At 41.8% G+C, this 18,471-nt stretch overlaps 1 protein-coding gene across 1 annotated transcript in view; it reads left to right on the top strand.

Annotated features, from left to right (window-relative positions):
* MRPS5 (mitochondrial ribosomal protein S5) overlaps positions 1-18,471 on the top strand; it is a 48,927-nt gene that overhangs the window by 13,414 nt on the left and 17,042 nt on the right. The window contains exons 3-5 of the mRNA XM_088521294.1: positions 5,434-5,559; positions 5,856-6,089; positions 9,688-9,722. Coding sequence (XP_088377420.1) covers positions 5,434-5,559; positions 5,856-6,089; positions 9,688-9,722 — 395 coding nt within the window. The remainder of the gene's footprint in view (positions 1-5,433; positions 5,560-5,855; positions 6,090-9,687; positions 9,723-18,471) is intronic.

An 18,471-nucleotide genomic window follows, 5' to 3' on the forward strand; every position in this document is an offset into this window, starting at 1 on the left:
CTTGCTCCTTGTTGTTCATGAGCACCAACAGGATGACCTCTCTGGAGGCTTTCTGTCCTCAGAAGAAATGCTTCAATGCAGTTCTCAGTACTCTTAAAACCCGCCCTGGAATACGGAGAGCCATTTTATTGTCTAACAACAAAAGTTAGTTGCACGATTCTTACAGAGGGGAACCTCCTTCAAATGCCAGACGGAGCTGTGGACTTTGGAAAAACAACCGTGTCGGAGGCCGGAGGAGCGGGAGGGAGTTTAACACCCTCTGTAGTGCTGGCATCTTCCTCTACAGCTGGAATCCTCTTGGCACCTTGAGGCATTGGGTGCACGTTGGTGACATTGTATTGGTGGCTCTGCATGCGTGGACCTTTTCTTGGCTGATCCCTTGATCCTCAGAGCTGTGGGCTGGGGTGAGGTAGTAGGAAGGGTGGCTCCCCCCTCTCTGCACCCCGAAGAATTTGGAGTCCATCCTGCTGTTTCAAGAAAGCCTCTCAAGAACAACAGGTATTCGATACCAAAAACCATATGATTGTGCTACAGTAGTGTCTAGGAGATTTCGAGGAGTAAATGAGAAACGAAGTGAACGTGTAAAGAGCTTGAGAATGACCTTGCTGGTCAAACCAAATGTCCATCTAACCCAGCATGCTGCTTCCAGCAACAGCAGATGCTGTGGAAAAAGTGCAAGAACAGGATGAGCATGGAGTAACGCTTCCTCCCAAAGTCCTCCCAGCCTTGGCTGACTTGTGACGTGGCATTTTGTGCATCCATAGCTCCGGGTGGCTTTTTCTTCCGTGAATTTGCTCAGCTGCTTTCGAAGCCGTGCGAGCTTTCTGCCGTGAGCGCCTTCTCCTTTCCGGAGATGGAGAAGCCCCGTGATCATTAGAGAAGACAAGGTCAAGGAAATGCCCTCTGCACTCCAGTATAAAATGCCGAGGCCTGTGGTGCTCGGGCCTTGGAGGAGCATTTGATTCTGAAGCTGCTGACCTGCCCCTGGGAAAACGATCCGCATTCGCTCCTTCAGCAGCTGAGTCTAGACTGTGTCATTTATCCAAAGCTGTGAATTGCTTTAGGATAAATAAGCAGCATGTACTCCTTAAAAATGCTGTTTTATATTTCATGTCCTGTATGGCGTATTTTTTCCACAATCCTGTTTTTATTTTGGAGGGGAGTGGTTAAAATAGCATACCTTCCTAGAATTCATCTGCTAGTAAAAATAAATATTTGGAGCCAAAGCCTGGAAGGAAATGTTAGCAATTGGAAAGCTCTTATAAAGTTTCTTAAGCTAATAGATGTAATGATACGTAAATGTAATGGCATTTATGGGCAATAGTGCACTGGAGTAAGCACACTTATTGTGACATGTTCATAAATCATTTTATTTTGTCAGTAATATTAATGTCTTCAGTTCTCTGCTGCTGTTTTGCTGCAAGACAACTGTCATCAGAAAACCTTAAGCAAAAATTGCTTGTAAGAGGAAAATGTCAGTGTCTAAAGTTGTTTTACAAAATTAATCCTTTCTTTCCCATTTACTTACATCTACAAGTAGTGCTGCCATCAGTTTTTCAACCTGCTGTTGTTTGTCCTTTTCATATTTCTTTTCAGATTGTCTAAGCAAGCCAGGAACTCTCATCTTGCAGGAAACAAGGAAATCTCACTGTTTATTGAGTCCAGTTTATGACGTGGTTTATAGCAAGGCTTTTTGGGAGTACTTGAGAGTCACTGAGGTGAAGTAAGCACTGAGGCTGGTTCCTGAAAGTGGGGGATAGTATGGAAGCTCACCAAAAAACCCATATCCCGTTCCGAATGTTACGACCATCTTTTATGTAGAGGATACAATGGAGTGGCGTCACACAAACCTATTATTAGCAGTTGTTGGTGATCCGCTTACATAAAACGTGCTTTCAACAAAATTGAAACGTGAAATTTTTTTCTAGGCCACAGCAATAAAACCTTACACATTACAGAGCTGCTCCTTTTCACTTAGCAGCTCTGCTCTTTGGTAATTGTCTGGAAACGTGGTGGCCCGGTACGGCTGGGGATATTTTAGCTGTGGAAGGATGAGCAGAGCTCCTAATTTTACTGAGCACAGGCAAAATGAAGGCAAGGCCACGGCTCACTGAGGGGCTGTACTCCTGTTGTTGTCTCTCAGCTTCAGGGCACCTCTGCTAGCGTAAAGAGCATTATGGTGTTGCCCATTTCTTCATGGGGTTACATCCAGCATTAACCAGGCCTTGCTCCTGCTTCTGTGGGTGCTCTCCAATCATCTTGATCCTTGGCTGCCGAGTCAGATTGACCCTTCTTATGGTCAGATTTTGATTTTTATCTCTTCCCATTGCAGTGTTGGCTGTCCATCTTCAGCAATATCCCCACCGTTTTAATTGTCTTGACTGCAGCCTATTTCCTTTTCTGTCACTTCGTTTTTAAATCAGCTTGATATCTCCCATCGTACAAAGAACTCAGCCTGGCAGCCTGCAGGCTTCTCATGTGTTTCATGAAATTCAATGGCTTTCCAAACGCATGATGATATTATTATAGACTGATTAGCTGAACTGCACTTTGGTACCAAATGTGACATTTTTCTCTGGTTCTAATTTTGTCAGATTTTGTGCAGCACTTGAGGCTAATCCCAGTCTCAGCCTGACCTCATCTTTGCTGGCATTGACTTGTCTCCTTTGGTACAAAGCAATCTCCCTCCTCTGTGACTTTTGCTACTTTCTCTGTTTTGACATTAGGTGATTTTTATTATTTATTTAGGAAATGGTTCCAGCTGTTGCTGTTTTTTTTTTTCTTTTTTTTTTTTTTTTGACTGTGTTACGAGCTCAAGTGCTTCCTGTTCTGGGCTCTCCCTGCTTGTTCCTGCAGCTCCATAGCCTCGATGCTGGTCATAGGACTGCTGGTGAGGCCACACAGACTGAAGTAGATGCAACAGTTTGAAAATAACCCTGCAGAGAAACACATATATGGACTGCACCTTTATAGCAATGCATTTCCAGGCCAGCAGCATTATCATAAGTACACAGATTCTGCCAGTTACACAATGTTTTCTGAAGAAACTAAGAAGCTTAAGTCTGGGTGATCGATTGCCAGCTTTCCAACTCATGCGTCAGTCTCACAGTCTCCTTTAAAAACATGAAAAACGGTATAACTGGCTGCATCACGTGCCTACCAGTGCTTTTTTTTAATTAAGCTTTCAGGAGGTAACCTGCCTGCTGAGCACGGAGGTTTTCCTGCTGGGTGAATTCCCGCTGCTTTGGTGGAGTTTCAGTCCTGCCCAGGGACTGCACTAGCCTTGGCCTGGTGAGATCTGAGCTGCTTCCTCTTGCGCTTCCCATTCTGACACGTGGCCACAACCAGTCACCTGGGCCTGCTCTCCCAGCAGCGGTGAAGTTTGTCCCCCTCTTTCCCCTGCTTCTTTTGGCATTTAGCACACAGTTATTCGTCTATCTTATTGACCTATCTATCTATTTTTGTCAACTGGATTTCTGCTTGTGGCTGGCTGCTCAGGAGCTTCTTTTCAGCCATTCGGTAAAGTTGCTGTGATTTTTACCATTAACATCTTGACATTAACGTTCACTTGAGTGTCCAGACAAAGAAAGGGTGTTTTCAGAAAGCTGTTTCCTCTGGGCAGGGAATAAAGCCTGTGCAGATGCAAATCCAATTCCTGCAACTCAGCATGTAAGAAATGTGATAAGTGTCACTGTTATCTGCAAGCCGCAGACTTTTCCACTTGTTTAGCCTGACATGAAACCTGTCTTGCTCTTTTTGGCTTGCTGCAATATTCCTAGACTTTTTAGGCCATTCTGCTCTTGTCCGTCTTATTGGAATGCTATTTTATAGCTTCCTGGACTTGCAGTATTGTGTGTCTTGCCTCGTCCACATCCTTTCTAAGATGCTCAGCTCTGACTACTTGTTTTGCAATTGTACTTCTCAAAAGAGAGTTACATTCATGCTCCCAATTTGAAAAGCATTTTTGATGAAAAAGGGGAGTTCACACCTTTGAAAGAGACACCTAGATCATCTGTATTCAAACTTAATGTAAAAATAAGCTGGGGCAGTTAACATCAGCTCTGGAAACTCTGGCTCGCTCCAGTCTTCACCTTGCAGTCAGCACAGCAGAGCTTCCCCAGCTGCCCGGACAGCATCTCTCATGTGGGTTTATCTGCCAAGCGTGGTGGAATTGTTTGCTGAGAAGCTGTAGGCATTGGAGGAGAGTTATTTTTCTTCCCCTGGTTAAAAGTGCTTGCAGATGGCTAAATTGGATAAAGCAGAATCAGTCTGCAGTCTGAAACGAAGATGGAAGTTGTCATAGGAATGTTGCCTCTGGACGAAGCGCAGGATAACATCGGTCTGCAAGTAAAACTAATTGCTGATTCCTTGGTGGCAGCCATCTCATCTGCTCTAGCAGCTGCAGTGCTGTCTCTGCAACATCCTCCTCGTGTCAGCAGATAGTTGTTGGTTTTTGTTTATGTTACGAGGAAGTAATGGGAGTCCTGCTGAAAAAGAAGTCAACCATGAGCCAGCAGCGTACGCTGGGGCCAAGAAGGCCAGTGGTACCCTGGGGTTCATCAGGAGGAGTGTGGTCAGCAGGTGAAAGAAGGGAATCCCCCTTCTCCTTAGCCCTGGTGAAGCCACATCTGGAGGGTCCAGTTCTGGGCTCCCCAGGACAGGAGGGACATGGAGCTATTGGAGTGAGTGCAGCAGAGGGCTCCTGAGATGGTGAAGGGCCTGGAGCATCTCCTATGAGGACAGGCTGAGAGCTGGGTCCGTTCGGCTTGGAGGAGCCTGAGGGAGCACATGGCCAACATGTACAAATACCGGAGGGGAGAATGTAAAGAGGATGGGTGCCCCACAACAGGATGAGAGGCAGAGGGCACAGATCAAAGTGAACGCTAAGGAAAAAGGGTTTTTTGTTTGTTTTTATACTGTGAGGATAACAGAGCATTCAAACAGGTTGCCCAGAGAGGTTTCTGCAGTCTCCTTCCTGGGAAATATCCAAAAGCCACCGAACACAGCGCATGGAGAACGTGCTCTAGGCGACCCTGCTTGTGCAGGGAGGCTGGACTAGATGACTTCCAAGAGGTCCCTTCCAAGCCCAGCCCTTCTGTAATTCCGTGCAGCTTCCCGTTTATATAAGCTGGGCAAACAGGAGGATGAATTGAACTGTTTGCCTTTAAATTGATTTTTGAATATGCTTTCATAAAGCACTTGCTCAGCTGGGTGCTTATCTTACCACAGGCATCGCTGGCAGTAGAGTCCTACCTGCAGCAGGTGTATGTGTGTGCAGGAGGATATTACTTTTTTAGCCAAGCAGTTGTCCTCCCGCTCGGTACCAAACCACAGCAAAGATCAAGCAAGGGATTTTTATTTAGTTTTGGTTTGGCTTCATTTTCCAGTGTAAGCAGTGCTTGTACATTACTTATGAAAGCTCTCTCATTTCAGTGACAGCTGATGAGTTATGGAAAGGAGCTTTGGCAGAGACTGGTGCGGGAGTGAAGAAAGGAAGAGGAAAGAGAAGGAAGAAGAAGATAAGGAAGAATCTCAACAGAGGCCAGGAGATTGGTGAAGGTAGATCCATGAAGAAGAAGAAATGTCCTGACTTTATCCTTTGTAGTATTTCTTGGTTTTATAAACTGACAAATTGCTGTTTCTTTCCATAATGTCAGAACAGCTTTGGAGGTATTTGTCTTATGAAAAAAGAAAATTCTGATGTGGTGGTTTGTATTTTAAAATATAAATTCTGTATCACAGAATGTAGTTTAAGTACAGGAGCATACTACTCCTTTTATTGGACTTTCACTGTGGGCAGAGTTTCGTTCTTAGTTTGGAAGAAGAAGTATTTTTTTTAATTTGCTGTTTTCAAGGACGTTCCGGTATGCTCTGGCCTGGTCTTAATGCTCCTGTGATACAAAGTGGAAGAGTCCAAGCAGTTAGCCAGCGAAAGAAAGAAGAGCAAGAGAGAATTCAGTCTGAAATTGTTCAGCAGAGAGACATGTGGGAGAAGAAAAGAAAATTAAAAGTTAAGAGAGAAGGCGGCTGGAGCGGACATTGTTGGGGAGGTGTCCTTCTGGACCCCCCTGACCCGGGTCCCAATGGAGGTAAGCAGGCTGCATATTATTCTAGTTTTATTTGATCATACCCAGGAGAAAGTAGGATCCAGACACTTCCTGCAGGGTCCAGACTTTTCCTGCAGTTAAAAGTTCATTTTATATTTCTGCTATGCATATCTCTATCTGTACTCACTCCCATACATAAACCAAGGCAGCTAAACCCAAGGACAAGATGTGTTAACATGGATTAAATCTTTTAAATTACTGCTTAGTTCAATATACCTGTTACAGCCTTTTTTGTTGTTATTGTTCATTTAATGCAGTACAAGTTAAAAACATCTGGTTGGAATGTAGCTAAAGATGTTCCTTATTTATATGCTGTGTATCTAAATCTCTTATTGAAGCTTAGTACAACTTAGTGAGTTTGTTGAAGACCCCTGCACTATTTTAATAGTTAGGCTTAGTTCATTATTGTCAGAGTTCACTTTGGCTGGCAGCGTGTTCTCCCAGTGAGAGTTTGGCTCGTGGAACATAAGCTGCAACAAGACAAGCCTTAAATGGGGAATTGCATGTGCGGAATCAGAATGATGTTGGTTTCTCATCTTTCTTCAGTCACGTTTGCTCCTGAGTCTGTCTGGTGCTTTGTTTATGAATTTCTGCCTGTGAATATTTTCTGGTAATATGCTGTTGGAGCTGGATTCAAAATTCCACGTGTGCCTCGTGCCAGGTTGTAAGGAAGAGAGAACATTATCTTTTTAGTGCGAGTTAGTGCTGTTGTTCACAGAGACTGAAGTTTTATTGCCATATTTTGTAGCTTTTGCTTTTGTAAATTCATGTCCTTCACTGTCTACTTCTCCCCTCTTTTCCCTCTCCTAGGTTTTCCAGCTTTATGGCTTATAAGTTTTGTGGCTTATGTCACAGTAACATCTGAGTTATGTTGTTTCCCTACGAGTTATCTTGTGGATTTATGGAGAGCCTGACTATTGATCTCTTAGGGGAAGTTATTTTGTCTTGAATTTTAAGAACATGCCACTGTATTTTAATACCAGCGTAATACTGAAGTATATAAATGAAAGGTTAGCTATGGCTGCTTCCTTGCATTTCATTTTATTACCCTGAAAGCAAATATTTCATGAACTGACAGGAGGATGGAATTAGCAGCCTGTCACTGAGTGAGTCCTGTCCTACAAGTCGAAAAATTGGTGGTTTGAGAAGTTAAATTGTAGGGACAGAGAGATTGCCCAGAGAAGTTGTGAAGATTCCTTCCCTGGGGATATCCAAAAGGCACCTGGACACGATCTTGGGGAACATGCTGCAGGTGACACTGCTTGATCTCCAGAGGTCCTTTCTGACCCCAACCATTCTGTGATTCTGTTTCCAATTTCCTGTGAAGTTGGTGCTGGAATACAGAGGAAGTCCCGATCTTTCGGCAAAAGACTCCTGTTCTTAATTTGAAGTACGTTTTCAATAGTTTATCCATTAAAAGAAGGGGCAGCTGTTTTCAAACAACATTTATGCTTGTATGAGTTTTACTCTCCAGTGTTTGCCTTGATTTTGGTGTGGCTGATGCTATTGATGTTGGAGCCTTGCGATGTTGGGGTTGTAGTAGTCAGGTCAAGTTCAAATGAAAAGAGAAATGGGTACCTAAGAGGCTTCAGAGAAGGGACAGGGATATGTGCTGCCATTTGTGACCTCTCCCATGATCTTCCTGCGGATTAACAGGTCTCTAAATTGCAGTGAGTTGATGGTGTTGGTAGTTGTTTTGGAGCTGCTGTGTAAATCCTAAGGCAACCCCTTGTGAAGGGATAGGTTGACATTTTTTCCTTTGATCCTTGCACTGTTTTCACCTCCCAAGGCTTTCTCCAGAACCTCAGTGTGACCATGCAAACAAAATATGTGTCGAGTGTTTAACTGACCCTGGTTTTCCATGTAAAGTCCGTGCTGGAGTTTGTGAGGTCAGCTGGAAAAGCCGGAGGACAGAGGAGTTTCATCAATTCTGTGTATCCTGATATATCACTGCACTGCCACTGATCTAAAAATCAATGTTGTTGTTTTTTTCTTTCCACGAGAGCAGTAAAAGGTGACTCCTTGTGTTCACATTAAAAAGGCATCTGTGGAAACAGTTTGCTTTAAAATATAGATGAATAATAAAAGTGTGCTCTCAATTACCTAGCAGCGAACAAAGATATTTGCGATTTATATTGGACCGTTTGTGTAGTCATCAAGTTTGAAACAGGACCCTAGAGAAAATGGGTTCTTCTGACAGCATCCGTGACTTGCAGCATTTTTGCATGAAATTTAATATCTTTTGGTGCCTTGGAAAGGACGTGTTTGCTCCTTAGAGTTGAATAAGGTGCCGTACGCCTGAGTGCAGCTCTTCCTACCGCTGATGCTGAGATTGTGATGTGATGCTGAAGCAATCTTTGTTTTGCAAGGCAAAAGCATAAACTACCAATGGATGGAAAAAAATAATGCTAGAATTGTTTTGATTGATTACCAAGACATTTTTTCCAGCAGCTTTTGAAATTGAAACAGAAGAAAGAGTTGCACTGTGAGATTCCTGGTTATTTGAAGCAGCTATGGTTTGGGGTGTTTTTTCCTCTTTCTGGCACTTCACATACATAAACACTACCAAAAGATACCTGCAATTTACTTGAATCTCTATTGATTATCTAATACAGGCTTCAAAATATTCTAAGTAATGCTAGAATTTGTCACCAGGAGGGAACAATCGCTACGACATATATCCAAGGCAGCCACTGGAAACCCTAAATGCTTTATTATCATAACATGTGGTGGAAAATTATTTTTCATAGCATTGCTGTGGCTGTAGAGAATTGAGAAAAGTATCAAGTGTGATTGAACAAAAATGCATCAGCAGAAATGCTGGAGTTTTGGGGTTCCTCCAAATAAAGTTTGGAGAGAGACCTGTCTTGTGGCCAGAATATTGGTCAGGTTCATCAGCTCTTCCGTAGCTCTATGCAATGAGCAAGCAAAGGACTTAAATATCTTATATCTTGCTTTACCATTTAGGAAATTAAAGGGTTATTTTGGTTTTTGGTTTTGTTTTTTTTTTCCTCCTCATACACTACTCTGGTTATTTAAGTTGGACATTCTTTGAATACTGGTTCACTCTTTCTTCTCTGTGTATGCAGTACTTTAAAAGATTAGGTATTGATTGGGGTTGAAGGTTAGAGTACCTAGTAGCACCATGAGCGTGCCTAACAGTTGTCACCTCTTAATTACAATGAGCAGTGTTGTGATTATAACAAGAGCTATATGAGACTATATAAGTTCATCATTTGGGCTGGAATTTTTAAAGCTATTTTTTTTTTCACAAATGTTGTTTTTTACAAAAGAAATGGGAAAAATGTTTTATTAATAAAGACAGTATGTTGTTTTCTCACGGATGTTCTAAAGGAGAATGTATGGAGTCAAATTACAAAATATATTTAGAGTCTTCAAAAAGAAAGCAACTCTCAATGCGTATGTTCAAATTGTTGCCTTTTCTGTTTAATACCGAGGTTAATTTATAAGTTGTAGTTATATAAAAATTAGGTCCTTTTAAAATTACACCACCTGCAGGGAGCTGTGCTGATAGATAATTAATACACTGAAATGTAATACATTATTTTTCTCCCAACAGAGACTTATGAAGACTTTGAAACAAGAGTCATTGAGGTAAGTGTTACAAAAGTGTTCAAGGCCTTCAACCAGCTATCACTATTTTATATTGGTCTTAGGCTTTATTAACCAGTCCTCAATAAGCTAGATAAGTCTCATAGCATCAGGAATTAGTCCAATATTCTATTGCAGTTGCAGTGTTGAGCAACACAGGAAGATAACCCATTGATAAAAGTCAAAGTGGGTTTTATTGGAAAACAAGAAGTAGAATTTTGGTGTGATACAAAACATGTTTATGCTGCAGATACATTGACCCTTATTATTTCTCAAAGGAAAAGTACTGGAAAAGACAACCCCTACCAAAGCAGACTATTAATAGTACTGGACATTAAGAGATATATTTTACCTCCCATTTATTTTTATTTACTTGCTCTGGAAACAATGGCACTTGGGTAAGGATCGGTGATGGGGGGTCATGACTTCAGCATCCAAAAGGTGGCAGCTCTGGAAGTAGGAACAGTTTTTGCCTCTGTCCCTGTTTGTTCCCTACCATTCCCAACTGAATTCCAGCTCCATTTGACTCCACAAATTTGTGATTTATGTTTTTTAGAGAGCTGAACACTCACAGTTTGGTTATGATTCTTTTAAAAATGCCTGATGTGTTAAAAGGACTTTATTTTGGCCAAAATGGTGGAGGCGTTTGAAAAGAAAACCTCCTAAAGTGTGGCAAATGGACTGCTTCCAACTCGGGCCAGCAGAAAACATTAATAAGGAGCTTTGGCTGAGCTTTCCCAATTAGAGGTATTGCTATTAATGGTGAAGAAGAAGACGCAGGGAGAAATCCAGTGTTATGAGAGATCTGAAAACCATGCTCAGGGCTTCACGGTGTCCCCAGAGCAGGACACGATGCCTGTGGGCCTTCAGGGGGGCCACTGGCTGGAGGAAGACTCTCTGTCAGAGCCTTCTTCAGGGGAGGTTGTCAGAACGTGCTGCAGTTCTGGAAAACACTCAAATAAGACCTCGCTTTGAGGTGACACTTTGGGCACCCTGTGTGGATGAACCGGAGCATCCCATAGATGCAACTGACCCACCAGCGACCAAATGAATTCCTAGGGATGTTATGTGGAAACCTCAGTTGTGCTTTGGTAGATTAATTGCAGTCCTGTTAAAAAAAAACACTTGGTGACACAAATAAACCCAGTGGTTTCACGTTTAAAGTAATTGTATAAACTTGTCCCTTTAGCGTTTTCGTGCTGTTTACTTGCCAACAGATGAAATTGCTTTTTAGATTTGCACTCTGCTCAGGGTTCTTATCCAAACGTTCATTTGCTATTAATATTTAACTACTGCATTATTGCAAAAAAAATAGGTGTTGAATTGCTGCTTTGAAAAGAGGTTCCTTTCATTTCACATCATCATCTGAGAACCAGGGTATAAACCTGGATCAATGCACATTCTCTGATAAATACATAGCGGGACTCTTTGTACACAGCAAGGCCTGTACCTCACCCTTTATCACTATAAAGTGACTTAAATTGTTATGCAGATATATTATCTTCCTACTTAGCATCACTAGGAGAAAAAATGAACCTTCTTTTGGTCTCCACCTTGACATTTAACTTCTTGTTTTCTCTTTCTTCCTTTTGTCCATTCTTCCATTGTTTTATTCTTCCATTTCTACTGTCTGAAAATCATTCTCACTTTCTATTTTTTCCTGCTCTGCCTGGTAGTGTAATTATTATTGAAATAGTCAAATGCAAGTATTGAAGTGCAGTCATTGTTATTAATACTCTGAGATGAAAGAAGCAGAACTCCTGAAGCCATTATTTGGGTCTCGAAGGAAAGATTTTATGTATTTTCTCAGCTACTGGAACTAGCAGTCTCTTTTAACTTCATTTTTCAGCTGCTGAAGTGCAGTATCATCTGAGAGTTTTCACATGTTCTGCTTTATAATAAACCAGTGGTTTTTTGGTTTTTTTTTTCATGGCTGTGATAAAAGCAGCCCTGCTACTTTGAATGAGCTGATGTTTGTGTAAGATTGGAAATCCAGCTGTAGATTATCTGGTAGGATAAGGTGCCAGGCAAAAAAATTGGGTAGGCAGGGTAGGAGATTTTTTCTTCTTAGTAGTGTATTAAAAGAAAAGATAGCTCCTCAAGGCAACTTTTAATTTGCTCTGAAGAGCTATATTACTTAGCACATGGAGCATGAATTTTCTGATGGCATCAGTTGTTGAGATTAAATTTAAAAAAAGGAAGAAGAAATAGGATGTTGAGGTACTTGCTGTCCTTTTTTGGCTGCTTGGCAGTTCTCAGACCAGAATGCTGCTACTGCTTTTGTTTTCCCCTCCTTATTTTTCCTCCAACGGATCCTCTACCACTTTTGGGGAACAATCAGTAAACAAGAAAGAGATTTCTATCCCAAGTGTTATTGGTGCAGTCTGTGTCAGGGCAAAAATTTCTTCAAAAGGTGAACTGTGGAGAACTGTGATTAAATATACATATATACATTCAAACCCAGCACCCTTGGAAGCATTCATGTGCACTCAGTGCTATCAATTTGCAATACTAGTTTGGAAAGTAATGCCAAATTACAGGATCGATGAAGCAGTAAAATGCAAGTGTGATCACTTGCAGAAGGATTTTATGAAATCGGACCCTTATGAGCTTCCTGGATCGCTCTTCCCGATATGCAGTGAGGGTGACTAAAAGGGCGGTGAATATCTCACAGTCCTGACCTCTTCTTTGTTCTTAAAATTTTCATGCAGAGATGACACAGCCTGGAGGTAAATAACCATTTGTCACTAAGCACATGCATCTCTGAAGCTGCCAGATGCTTTTTGATGGTTATGGGAGTGAGCTGAGTCCAGGGGAATCAAGGAAGGAGGACTCAGTACCCTTTCAGATGTGGCTTTGCCAGTCTGCAGCAGCACATGGGAAGTTAGTGTTCAAAAGATGCTATTTTGTGTTCTGGTGGATTTTCAGCAGGCTTTTACAAATTGCAGTTATAAATGGGTAGCCGTTGATCACATCACTTGTCATTACTGTAGTTCTTTTAGTTAAGCACTTCTGTGAAATATCACCTGTGTTTTTAGAAGCCTTGTGTTGTACCTGTGTCTCTGTGATAAAGGGTATGTCTGGGAAAAGTCTTCGTTCCACTCTCCATGTGTTTGAATCTCGGCTTAGTTTTGCCCACAAGCGCGTTGTGTTGTGCTCCCCTGCCAGAGCTCCCAAGCGATGCCCTTTTAGGAATCATGATCCTTCTCTGTCTCTCCTGTTACGTGCTCATATATCTTATTAAGTGCCGTCATTGTGCCGGAAGAGTTGCTTTTTCTTCATGCAAGTACTTTTCAGAAAACAAATCACGTCTGACAAATCTGGCAAGGGATGCCATTTTCTTTATTAGCAGGACGCACTTGAAAACAGTTATTCTGCCTCGAGATTTTGCATTATGGTCAGAGTCAAAATCTCATATTGAGATTTTCGTCTTTGGAACTGTACCTCTTTTTTTGCAGTGCATATCTCTAAGAGGGCTGCAGGTGCCAAGCGCTGATTCTTATGCCAGACCTTATGTCTGGGTGTATTGCTCTTGGAGCATGGCCAAACACCTCCTATTTTGGAGAAAGGCCTCGGGAAAAAATGAAGCAGTCCCTTGACCATAAATCAGAGCTTTTCAGGGCCCATTGCAACACAAGGCTGCAGAGGATTTAGGAGTGGGTTACGGGTTGTGCAGAAGAGACTGGAAAGCAGCATCACTGTCTCCTCAGAAAGCAGCAGATACTTCCAGACAGGGAAATACCATCCCTTAGTAAAAATGCCCTTTTGGTGGATCTTCTCTAGAGGTGTAGGGAGAAATGTGGAAACTGCAACCTGTGAAGTGCATTTCTGATATAGAGGCAAGTGGCACTTGGCGCATTTTTTTTCTGCTTTGTTTTTCACAGTCTCTCTTCTCCCTGTCACTGCTTGCGTCACTGCTTTTAAAAACGATGGCCCATTGCCTTTTGCTTGAAATCGTCCTGTCGATCCTTGTGATGTGATTTCCACAGAGCAAACGTTGAAATGGGAACGTATTTTCACCAGCTTTTGAAAGTGTCCCTGTTGTATTTGATGTGGTAATAGGAGCCTATCCTTTACTGTCATTGAAAGACGTCACGTGGGCACACGTGGAAGATGTAGCTGGAGTTAAAATCAAACATCTCTAAAATTGCTTTGGGTAACTAATAAATAGTGTGTATAGGATGCAGGAGTAATAGCAAAGTTAATATAACTGTGATCAATCTTAAAGTGTGTACAAGCACAGCTCACTGGAAAGTGAGTTATTTCAAGCGACTCGAAGGCTTGTTTGAGTTGAGGGAGAGAGATTATGAGAAACATTTCATTAAACGGGAGAGCCTGATTTACAACCCCTCCTTATCTGAAAGTTAAAAGAAGAACAAAAGAAAATCCGAGTGAAACTGAGAGCACTATTCCAGAAAGTGTCTGAGGTTTCTGTTCTCTTCTGATAAATGAGCAAATTCTGTTTGTCCTTAACCACCCTCTTCCTGCATTTTGCTGAGAGGAGAAGTTGAGAGTCCATCCGCTTACGTGAGCACGGGAAACTTGGCTTTAGACATGAAGGAAAAGAGGCATAGGGAAAGCTGAACACTAGACCTGGGAGCGCCCGGGAGCTCTATCACTGGAGGATTTCAAAAGCAGGTTAGATAAAGCTGTCAAGAATGCAGTAAGGAGGCAAAATCAGTAACCTAGACTATCTTTCTGCAATTCTTTGGTTTTAAAAGTGCTGCTTGAGGGCATGTTGCTGTATGACTTTTCAGGTCTGCTTCATTTGACCTGTAGATGTTTTGGTTCGCTTCCTCACTTCCTCTGGTTTTACTTTGTACGTAGTGTAATTACTAACATTAGGGCAGATTTACCTGGAAATGTATACAGCAGACTCCCAAGGGATAGTCAGCTGAGGCTGTTGTGAAGCAAACCTGGGTCTGTGTTCCTCTCTGAGTGAACAGGGTATGTAGCAGCGTGGAGCCGTGCTTTCCTCCCTAGCACTAGATGGGAATGGCCTGTAATGGCCCGTGGATTTAGTCTACAGTAGTTGGACTGTTTTCTATTTGTAATCACAGAATCGAGTTCTGGGCCCCACAGTACAAGAGGGACATGGAGCTGCTGGAGAGAGTCCAGCGCAGGGCTACAAGGATGATCAGGGGCCTGGAACATCTGCCCTATGAGGAGAGGCTGAGGGAGCTGGGCCTGTTCAGCCTGGAGAAGAGAAGGCTGAGAGGGGATCTAATCAGTGTCTGTAAGTACCTCAAGGGAGGCAGTGAGGAGGATGGTGCCGGCCTCTTTGCACTGGTGGCCACCAATAGGACTAGAGGTAATGGCCACAAACTGAAGCACCAAAAGTTCCACAGGAACTTAAGGAAAAATGTCACCCTCACTTGACAGTGAGGGTGACAGAGCACTGGAACAGGCTGTCCAGAGAGGTTGTGGAGTCTCCTTCTCTGGAGATCTTCCAAACCCGCTTGGACGCAGCCCTGTGCCACGTGCTCTAGGTGACCCTGCGTGTGCAGGGGGGTTGGACTAGATGATCTCTAGAGGTCCCTTCCAACCTTAACCATTCTATGATTCTATGAATGTTTGAGGTTGGAAGGGACCTCTAGAGATCATCTAGTCCAAGGGACATGAGACACACCAAGAACGGCGCTTGGCAGAAAGGAGCCTCCCAAGGATGCGCTGCCTGAGCCCTCCCTTCTCGTCGTTCCCAGAGCCCCCTCTTCCCGGCAGTGCACGGATCTCCCCATCGCAGAGTTCATGCTCCATCCTCTGGTACTGCTTCCCCTGGGACAGCACCAGGCAAACGCTGCCTCGGAGGCCTCCTCTCGCTGGCAGTGATCTTGGGGCAAGATCACGCTGCAGCATCTACTCCCTAGGGCAATGAGTGCACCCTCGCAAATGAAAAGCGTTTTCCTTTCCAAATTTTGTGTCAATTGTCTTTGAACCTAAGCGGGTAGACCTGCCAGGGTCATATTTTGTCCTGAATTTAAGTCCTGATCATTTATTTCGTTTTGATTTTTTTTCTTCTTCCACTTTTAGTTTAGCCCTTTGTGCCAGGTCAAGAATATATACAGGGTCCTTTCTGTTATCTCGTCAAAGCTATTTTAGTCTTTGGTTATGATCACTATTTTAAAATTAAATTATGTTTAAGATCAAATTGGAGGTTTCAAACTCAACAGAATGTGTAAAATAGTAGTGTGTACGCTACTAAGAACAGATTCAATTAAAGGCACTTGAAAGTTAATGTAATGAGATTTCTTCCTTTAATGAGCTTCAGTCTAAATCTTAAGAGAACGTATATTTTCAAAAGACCTGATCTTAACTGTCTGTTCATACTTAATGTTCTGTATGTCCTTTTGTTATGGTCACTTATCCCATCTCTGAGTTTGCAGCACTAATAGAAATTCAAAATGATTCCACTTAACTGCAGTTAATTATATCTAAACTGACATAAACACAGACCTGTAAAATTGAGTTCAGTATCAAGGTTTTTGCTGTTTTGTTAGATATTTTAGTATATTCTTGTGAGATTTGTCATTGGTGCCTAGATAAGAGATGATAGAAAATAGATCGAGAAGCAAATTTGCGCTTAATATCACAGATGGTTTGTGGCAACAGTAGATGAGTTATTTTTATCTACTGCATACTTATATAGCATAATATGTATTCTGATCTGTATGTGTCTGGGCTTCCAAAAACAACCTTTAAGGATGACATTGTTAAAAAAGCACTGGTGGTTTTCTGATCATATGTAAATCCGTTTCCGTGCCCAGTTCCTAGTTGGTAATTATTTAAGGATTACAGTAAGAAAGATAAATGCAACAAAAATCATTCAAGTAAGTAATAATAAAATGTCTTGATTTGTGCCATATACTTTGTATGCAGGCTTATTTTAAAGTGAAAAATTAATCCATTGATCCCAGGTTTAAAATGATTGGTTCAAAAAGAGTATTTGAGTATGTGTGTGCCTCTGTTTAGTTTCTTAATAAATGAATAGCCTTTGAGATACTGGAGAGATAGAGGAGCCTTCTCTTATTTGAATTCCTCTTAGATGAATCATTAGTGGGAATTACTGTACTCCTGGTAGACTGTCCTGGTGAGTTTTAGGAAAAAAAAAATCACAATTTATTAAAATTCCTTTAAGTAAATGAACCTCTGGGGTGAAATGAAGGACTTTTAAAGTAATATAGCAAAGTCTGCTTGGATGTTTAGATTTAAGATTAGTCTGTGTTGGAAGGGAACTTGTAGACTGGATTTCCATGCATACTTTCCATAAAAGTAGAGATAGATTTTTCTGTTTTTTTTCTCTTTTTTTTTTCTCTGAGTCCTGTTTTATGTTGTAATCATCAGCACTGTAAGTGCACAATTTCAGTGTCTTTACTAAATATATATATGTATAATATCTCAGTCAAATCTGGCGTGTTTATCTAAAATTTCATTGATTGAGTCTATAAATTAGATGCTTTGGTTGTAGGTCAGTAGTTGGATGCGAAGCAAGTTGATTTCATTAGGAAGTGCTATGATGTTTGATGAAGTTTTGTGAAATAGGTATGGGTTTGTGAAGTAATTATTTTGCATATTAAGTTATATTTTACATTGGCCCTCTCAAAGAGAAGATTGCAAGTGCTTAGGGTCTGGTTTCTTGCACCCTTTCTTATATAGAAATATATCTAGGATATCTCTGAGTTATAGAATGACTTGGAGAGATATCCTATATATATATCTATAGAATAACTCGGAGAGGGCAGGGAGCTGCTGGAGTAACCCCCCTGCCCAGTCAGACCTGTGGTTTGCAAATCAGTGCATTAGTAGGGAACTTCTCTCCTGGCAGAATTAAGGTTTTTGTCCCACTGGGCCCCTGCTCTGATCTGCCAGTTGTTGCCTGGAGCCTGCAGGAGCATCAGGACGGATCTTCCTCTCCTTTTGCCTCCCTTTGGGCAGGCACAGGTAAGGTCTCCACGATGCGTCTCCCTGGGTAGCTCTGTGGAGGCACTGACTGTGGGAGAGCGTCAGCTTTGGTCAGGTTCCCCATGCCCAAGTATAATAACAAAAGGAGTTTCCTCCTGTAAAACCACAGCTGCTTTCTCGGGACCTCAGACTGGTAGATGTTCACTAAGGATGGCCATTCTGGGCCTGCCTAATTATTTACCGTCAAATTCATTAGATTAAATGCAAAATAGGTTGCTATACAATGCTTCCATGCACTATGTAAATCTGTTTCATTGCTTGGTTTATATTTGAATACTAAAAAAGCTTTTTCGGAGCTGGCTGGGGCTATATTGTTTTATAAGGTTGCCACAGATATGAATGGGGAAGGTAGGAATGTTGCTTTTTTTTGCAGAAAAATGTTAGCAGCGGCAACGATTTCTATGTCCAAAGTCAGCAATGAGCCCGAGATAATTGAATCCCATAATTTTCTGAAAACAAGTGGGGAATTTGAAATAAACAGGTCTTATTAGTATTTTTACTTTAAATAGATAGCATACATAATGCTATTTCTGTATGCGTTTTCCACTGCCCTTGTATTCACAGCAGCACAAGAGGTTAAAACAATTGCTGGGAAATTACAGTTGCAGAAAAGGAAAAGCTGATGTTTCTTTTTTCTGATTTTTGTCTTGATTTCCAGCAGTTCTCTGGATATAAAAGCTACCATCTTTATGTTTTATGAACGAAAATGCAAAAGCCCCTTTTCTGGTAAGATTATGCTGCCAAAAGGCTGTGCTTGTTAAGAGAAAGAAATAATATGTGTAGGTATTTCCTT

The sequence above is a fragment of the Tinamus guttatus genome, unplaced genomic scaffold, assembly GCF_059628265.1.
Source record: "Tinamus guttatus ecotype Peru unplaced genomic scaffold, ASM5962826v1 Tinamus_guttatus_pri_ptg000116l, whole genome shotgun sequence".
NCBI lineage: Eukaryota > Metazoa > Chordata > Aves > Tinamiformes > Tinamidae > Tinamus > Tinamus guttatus.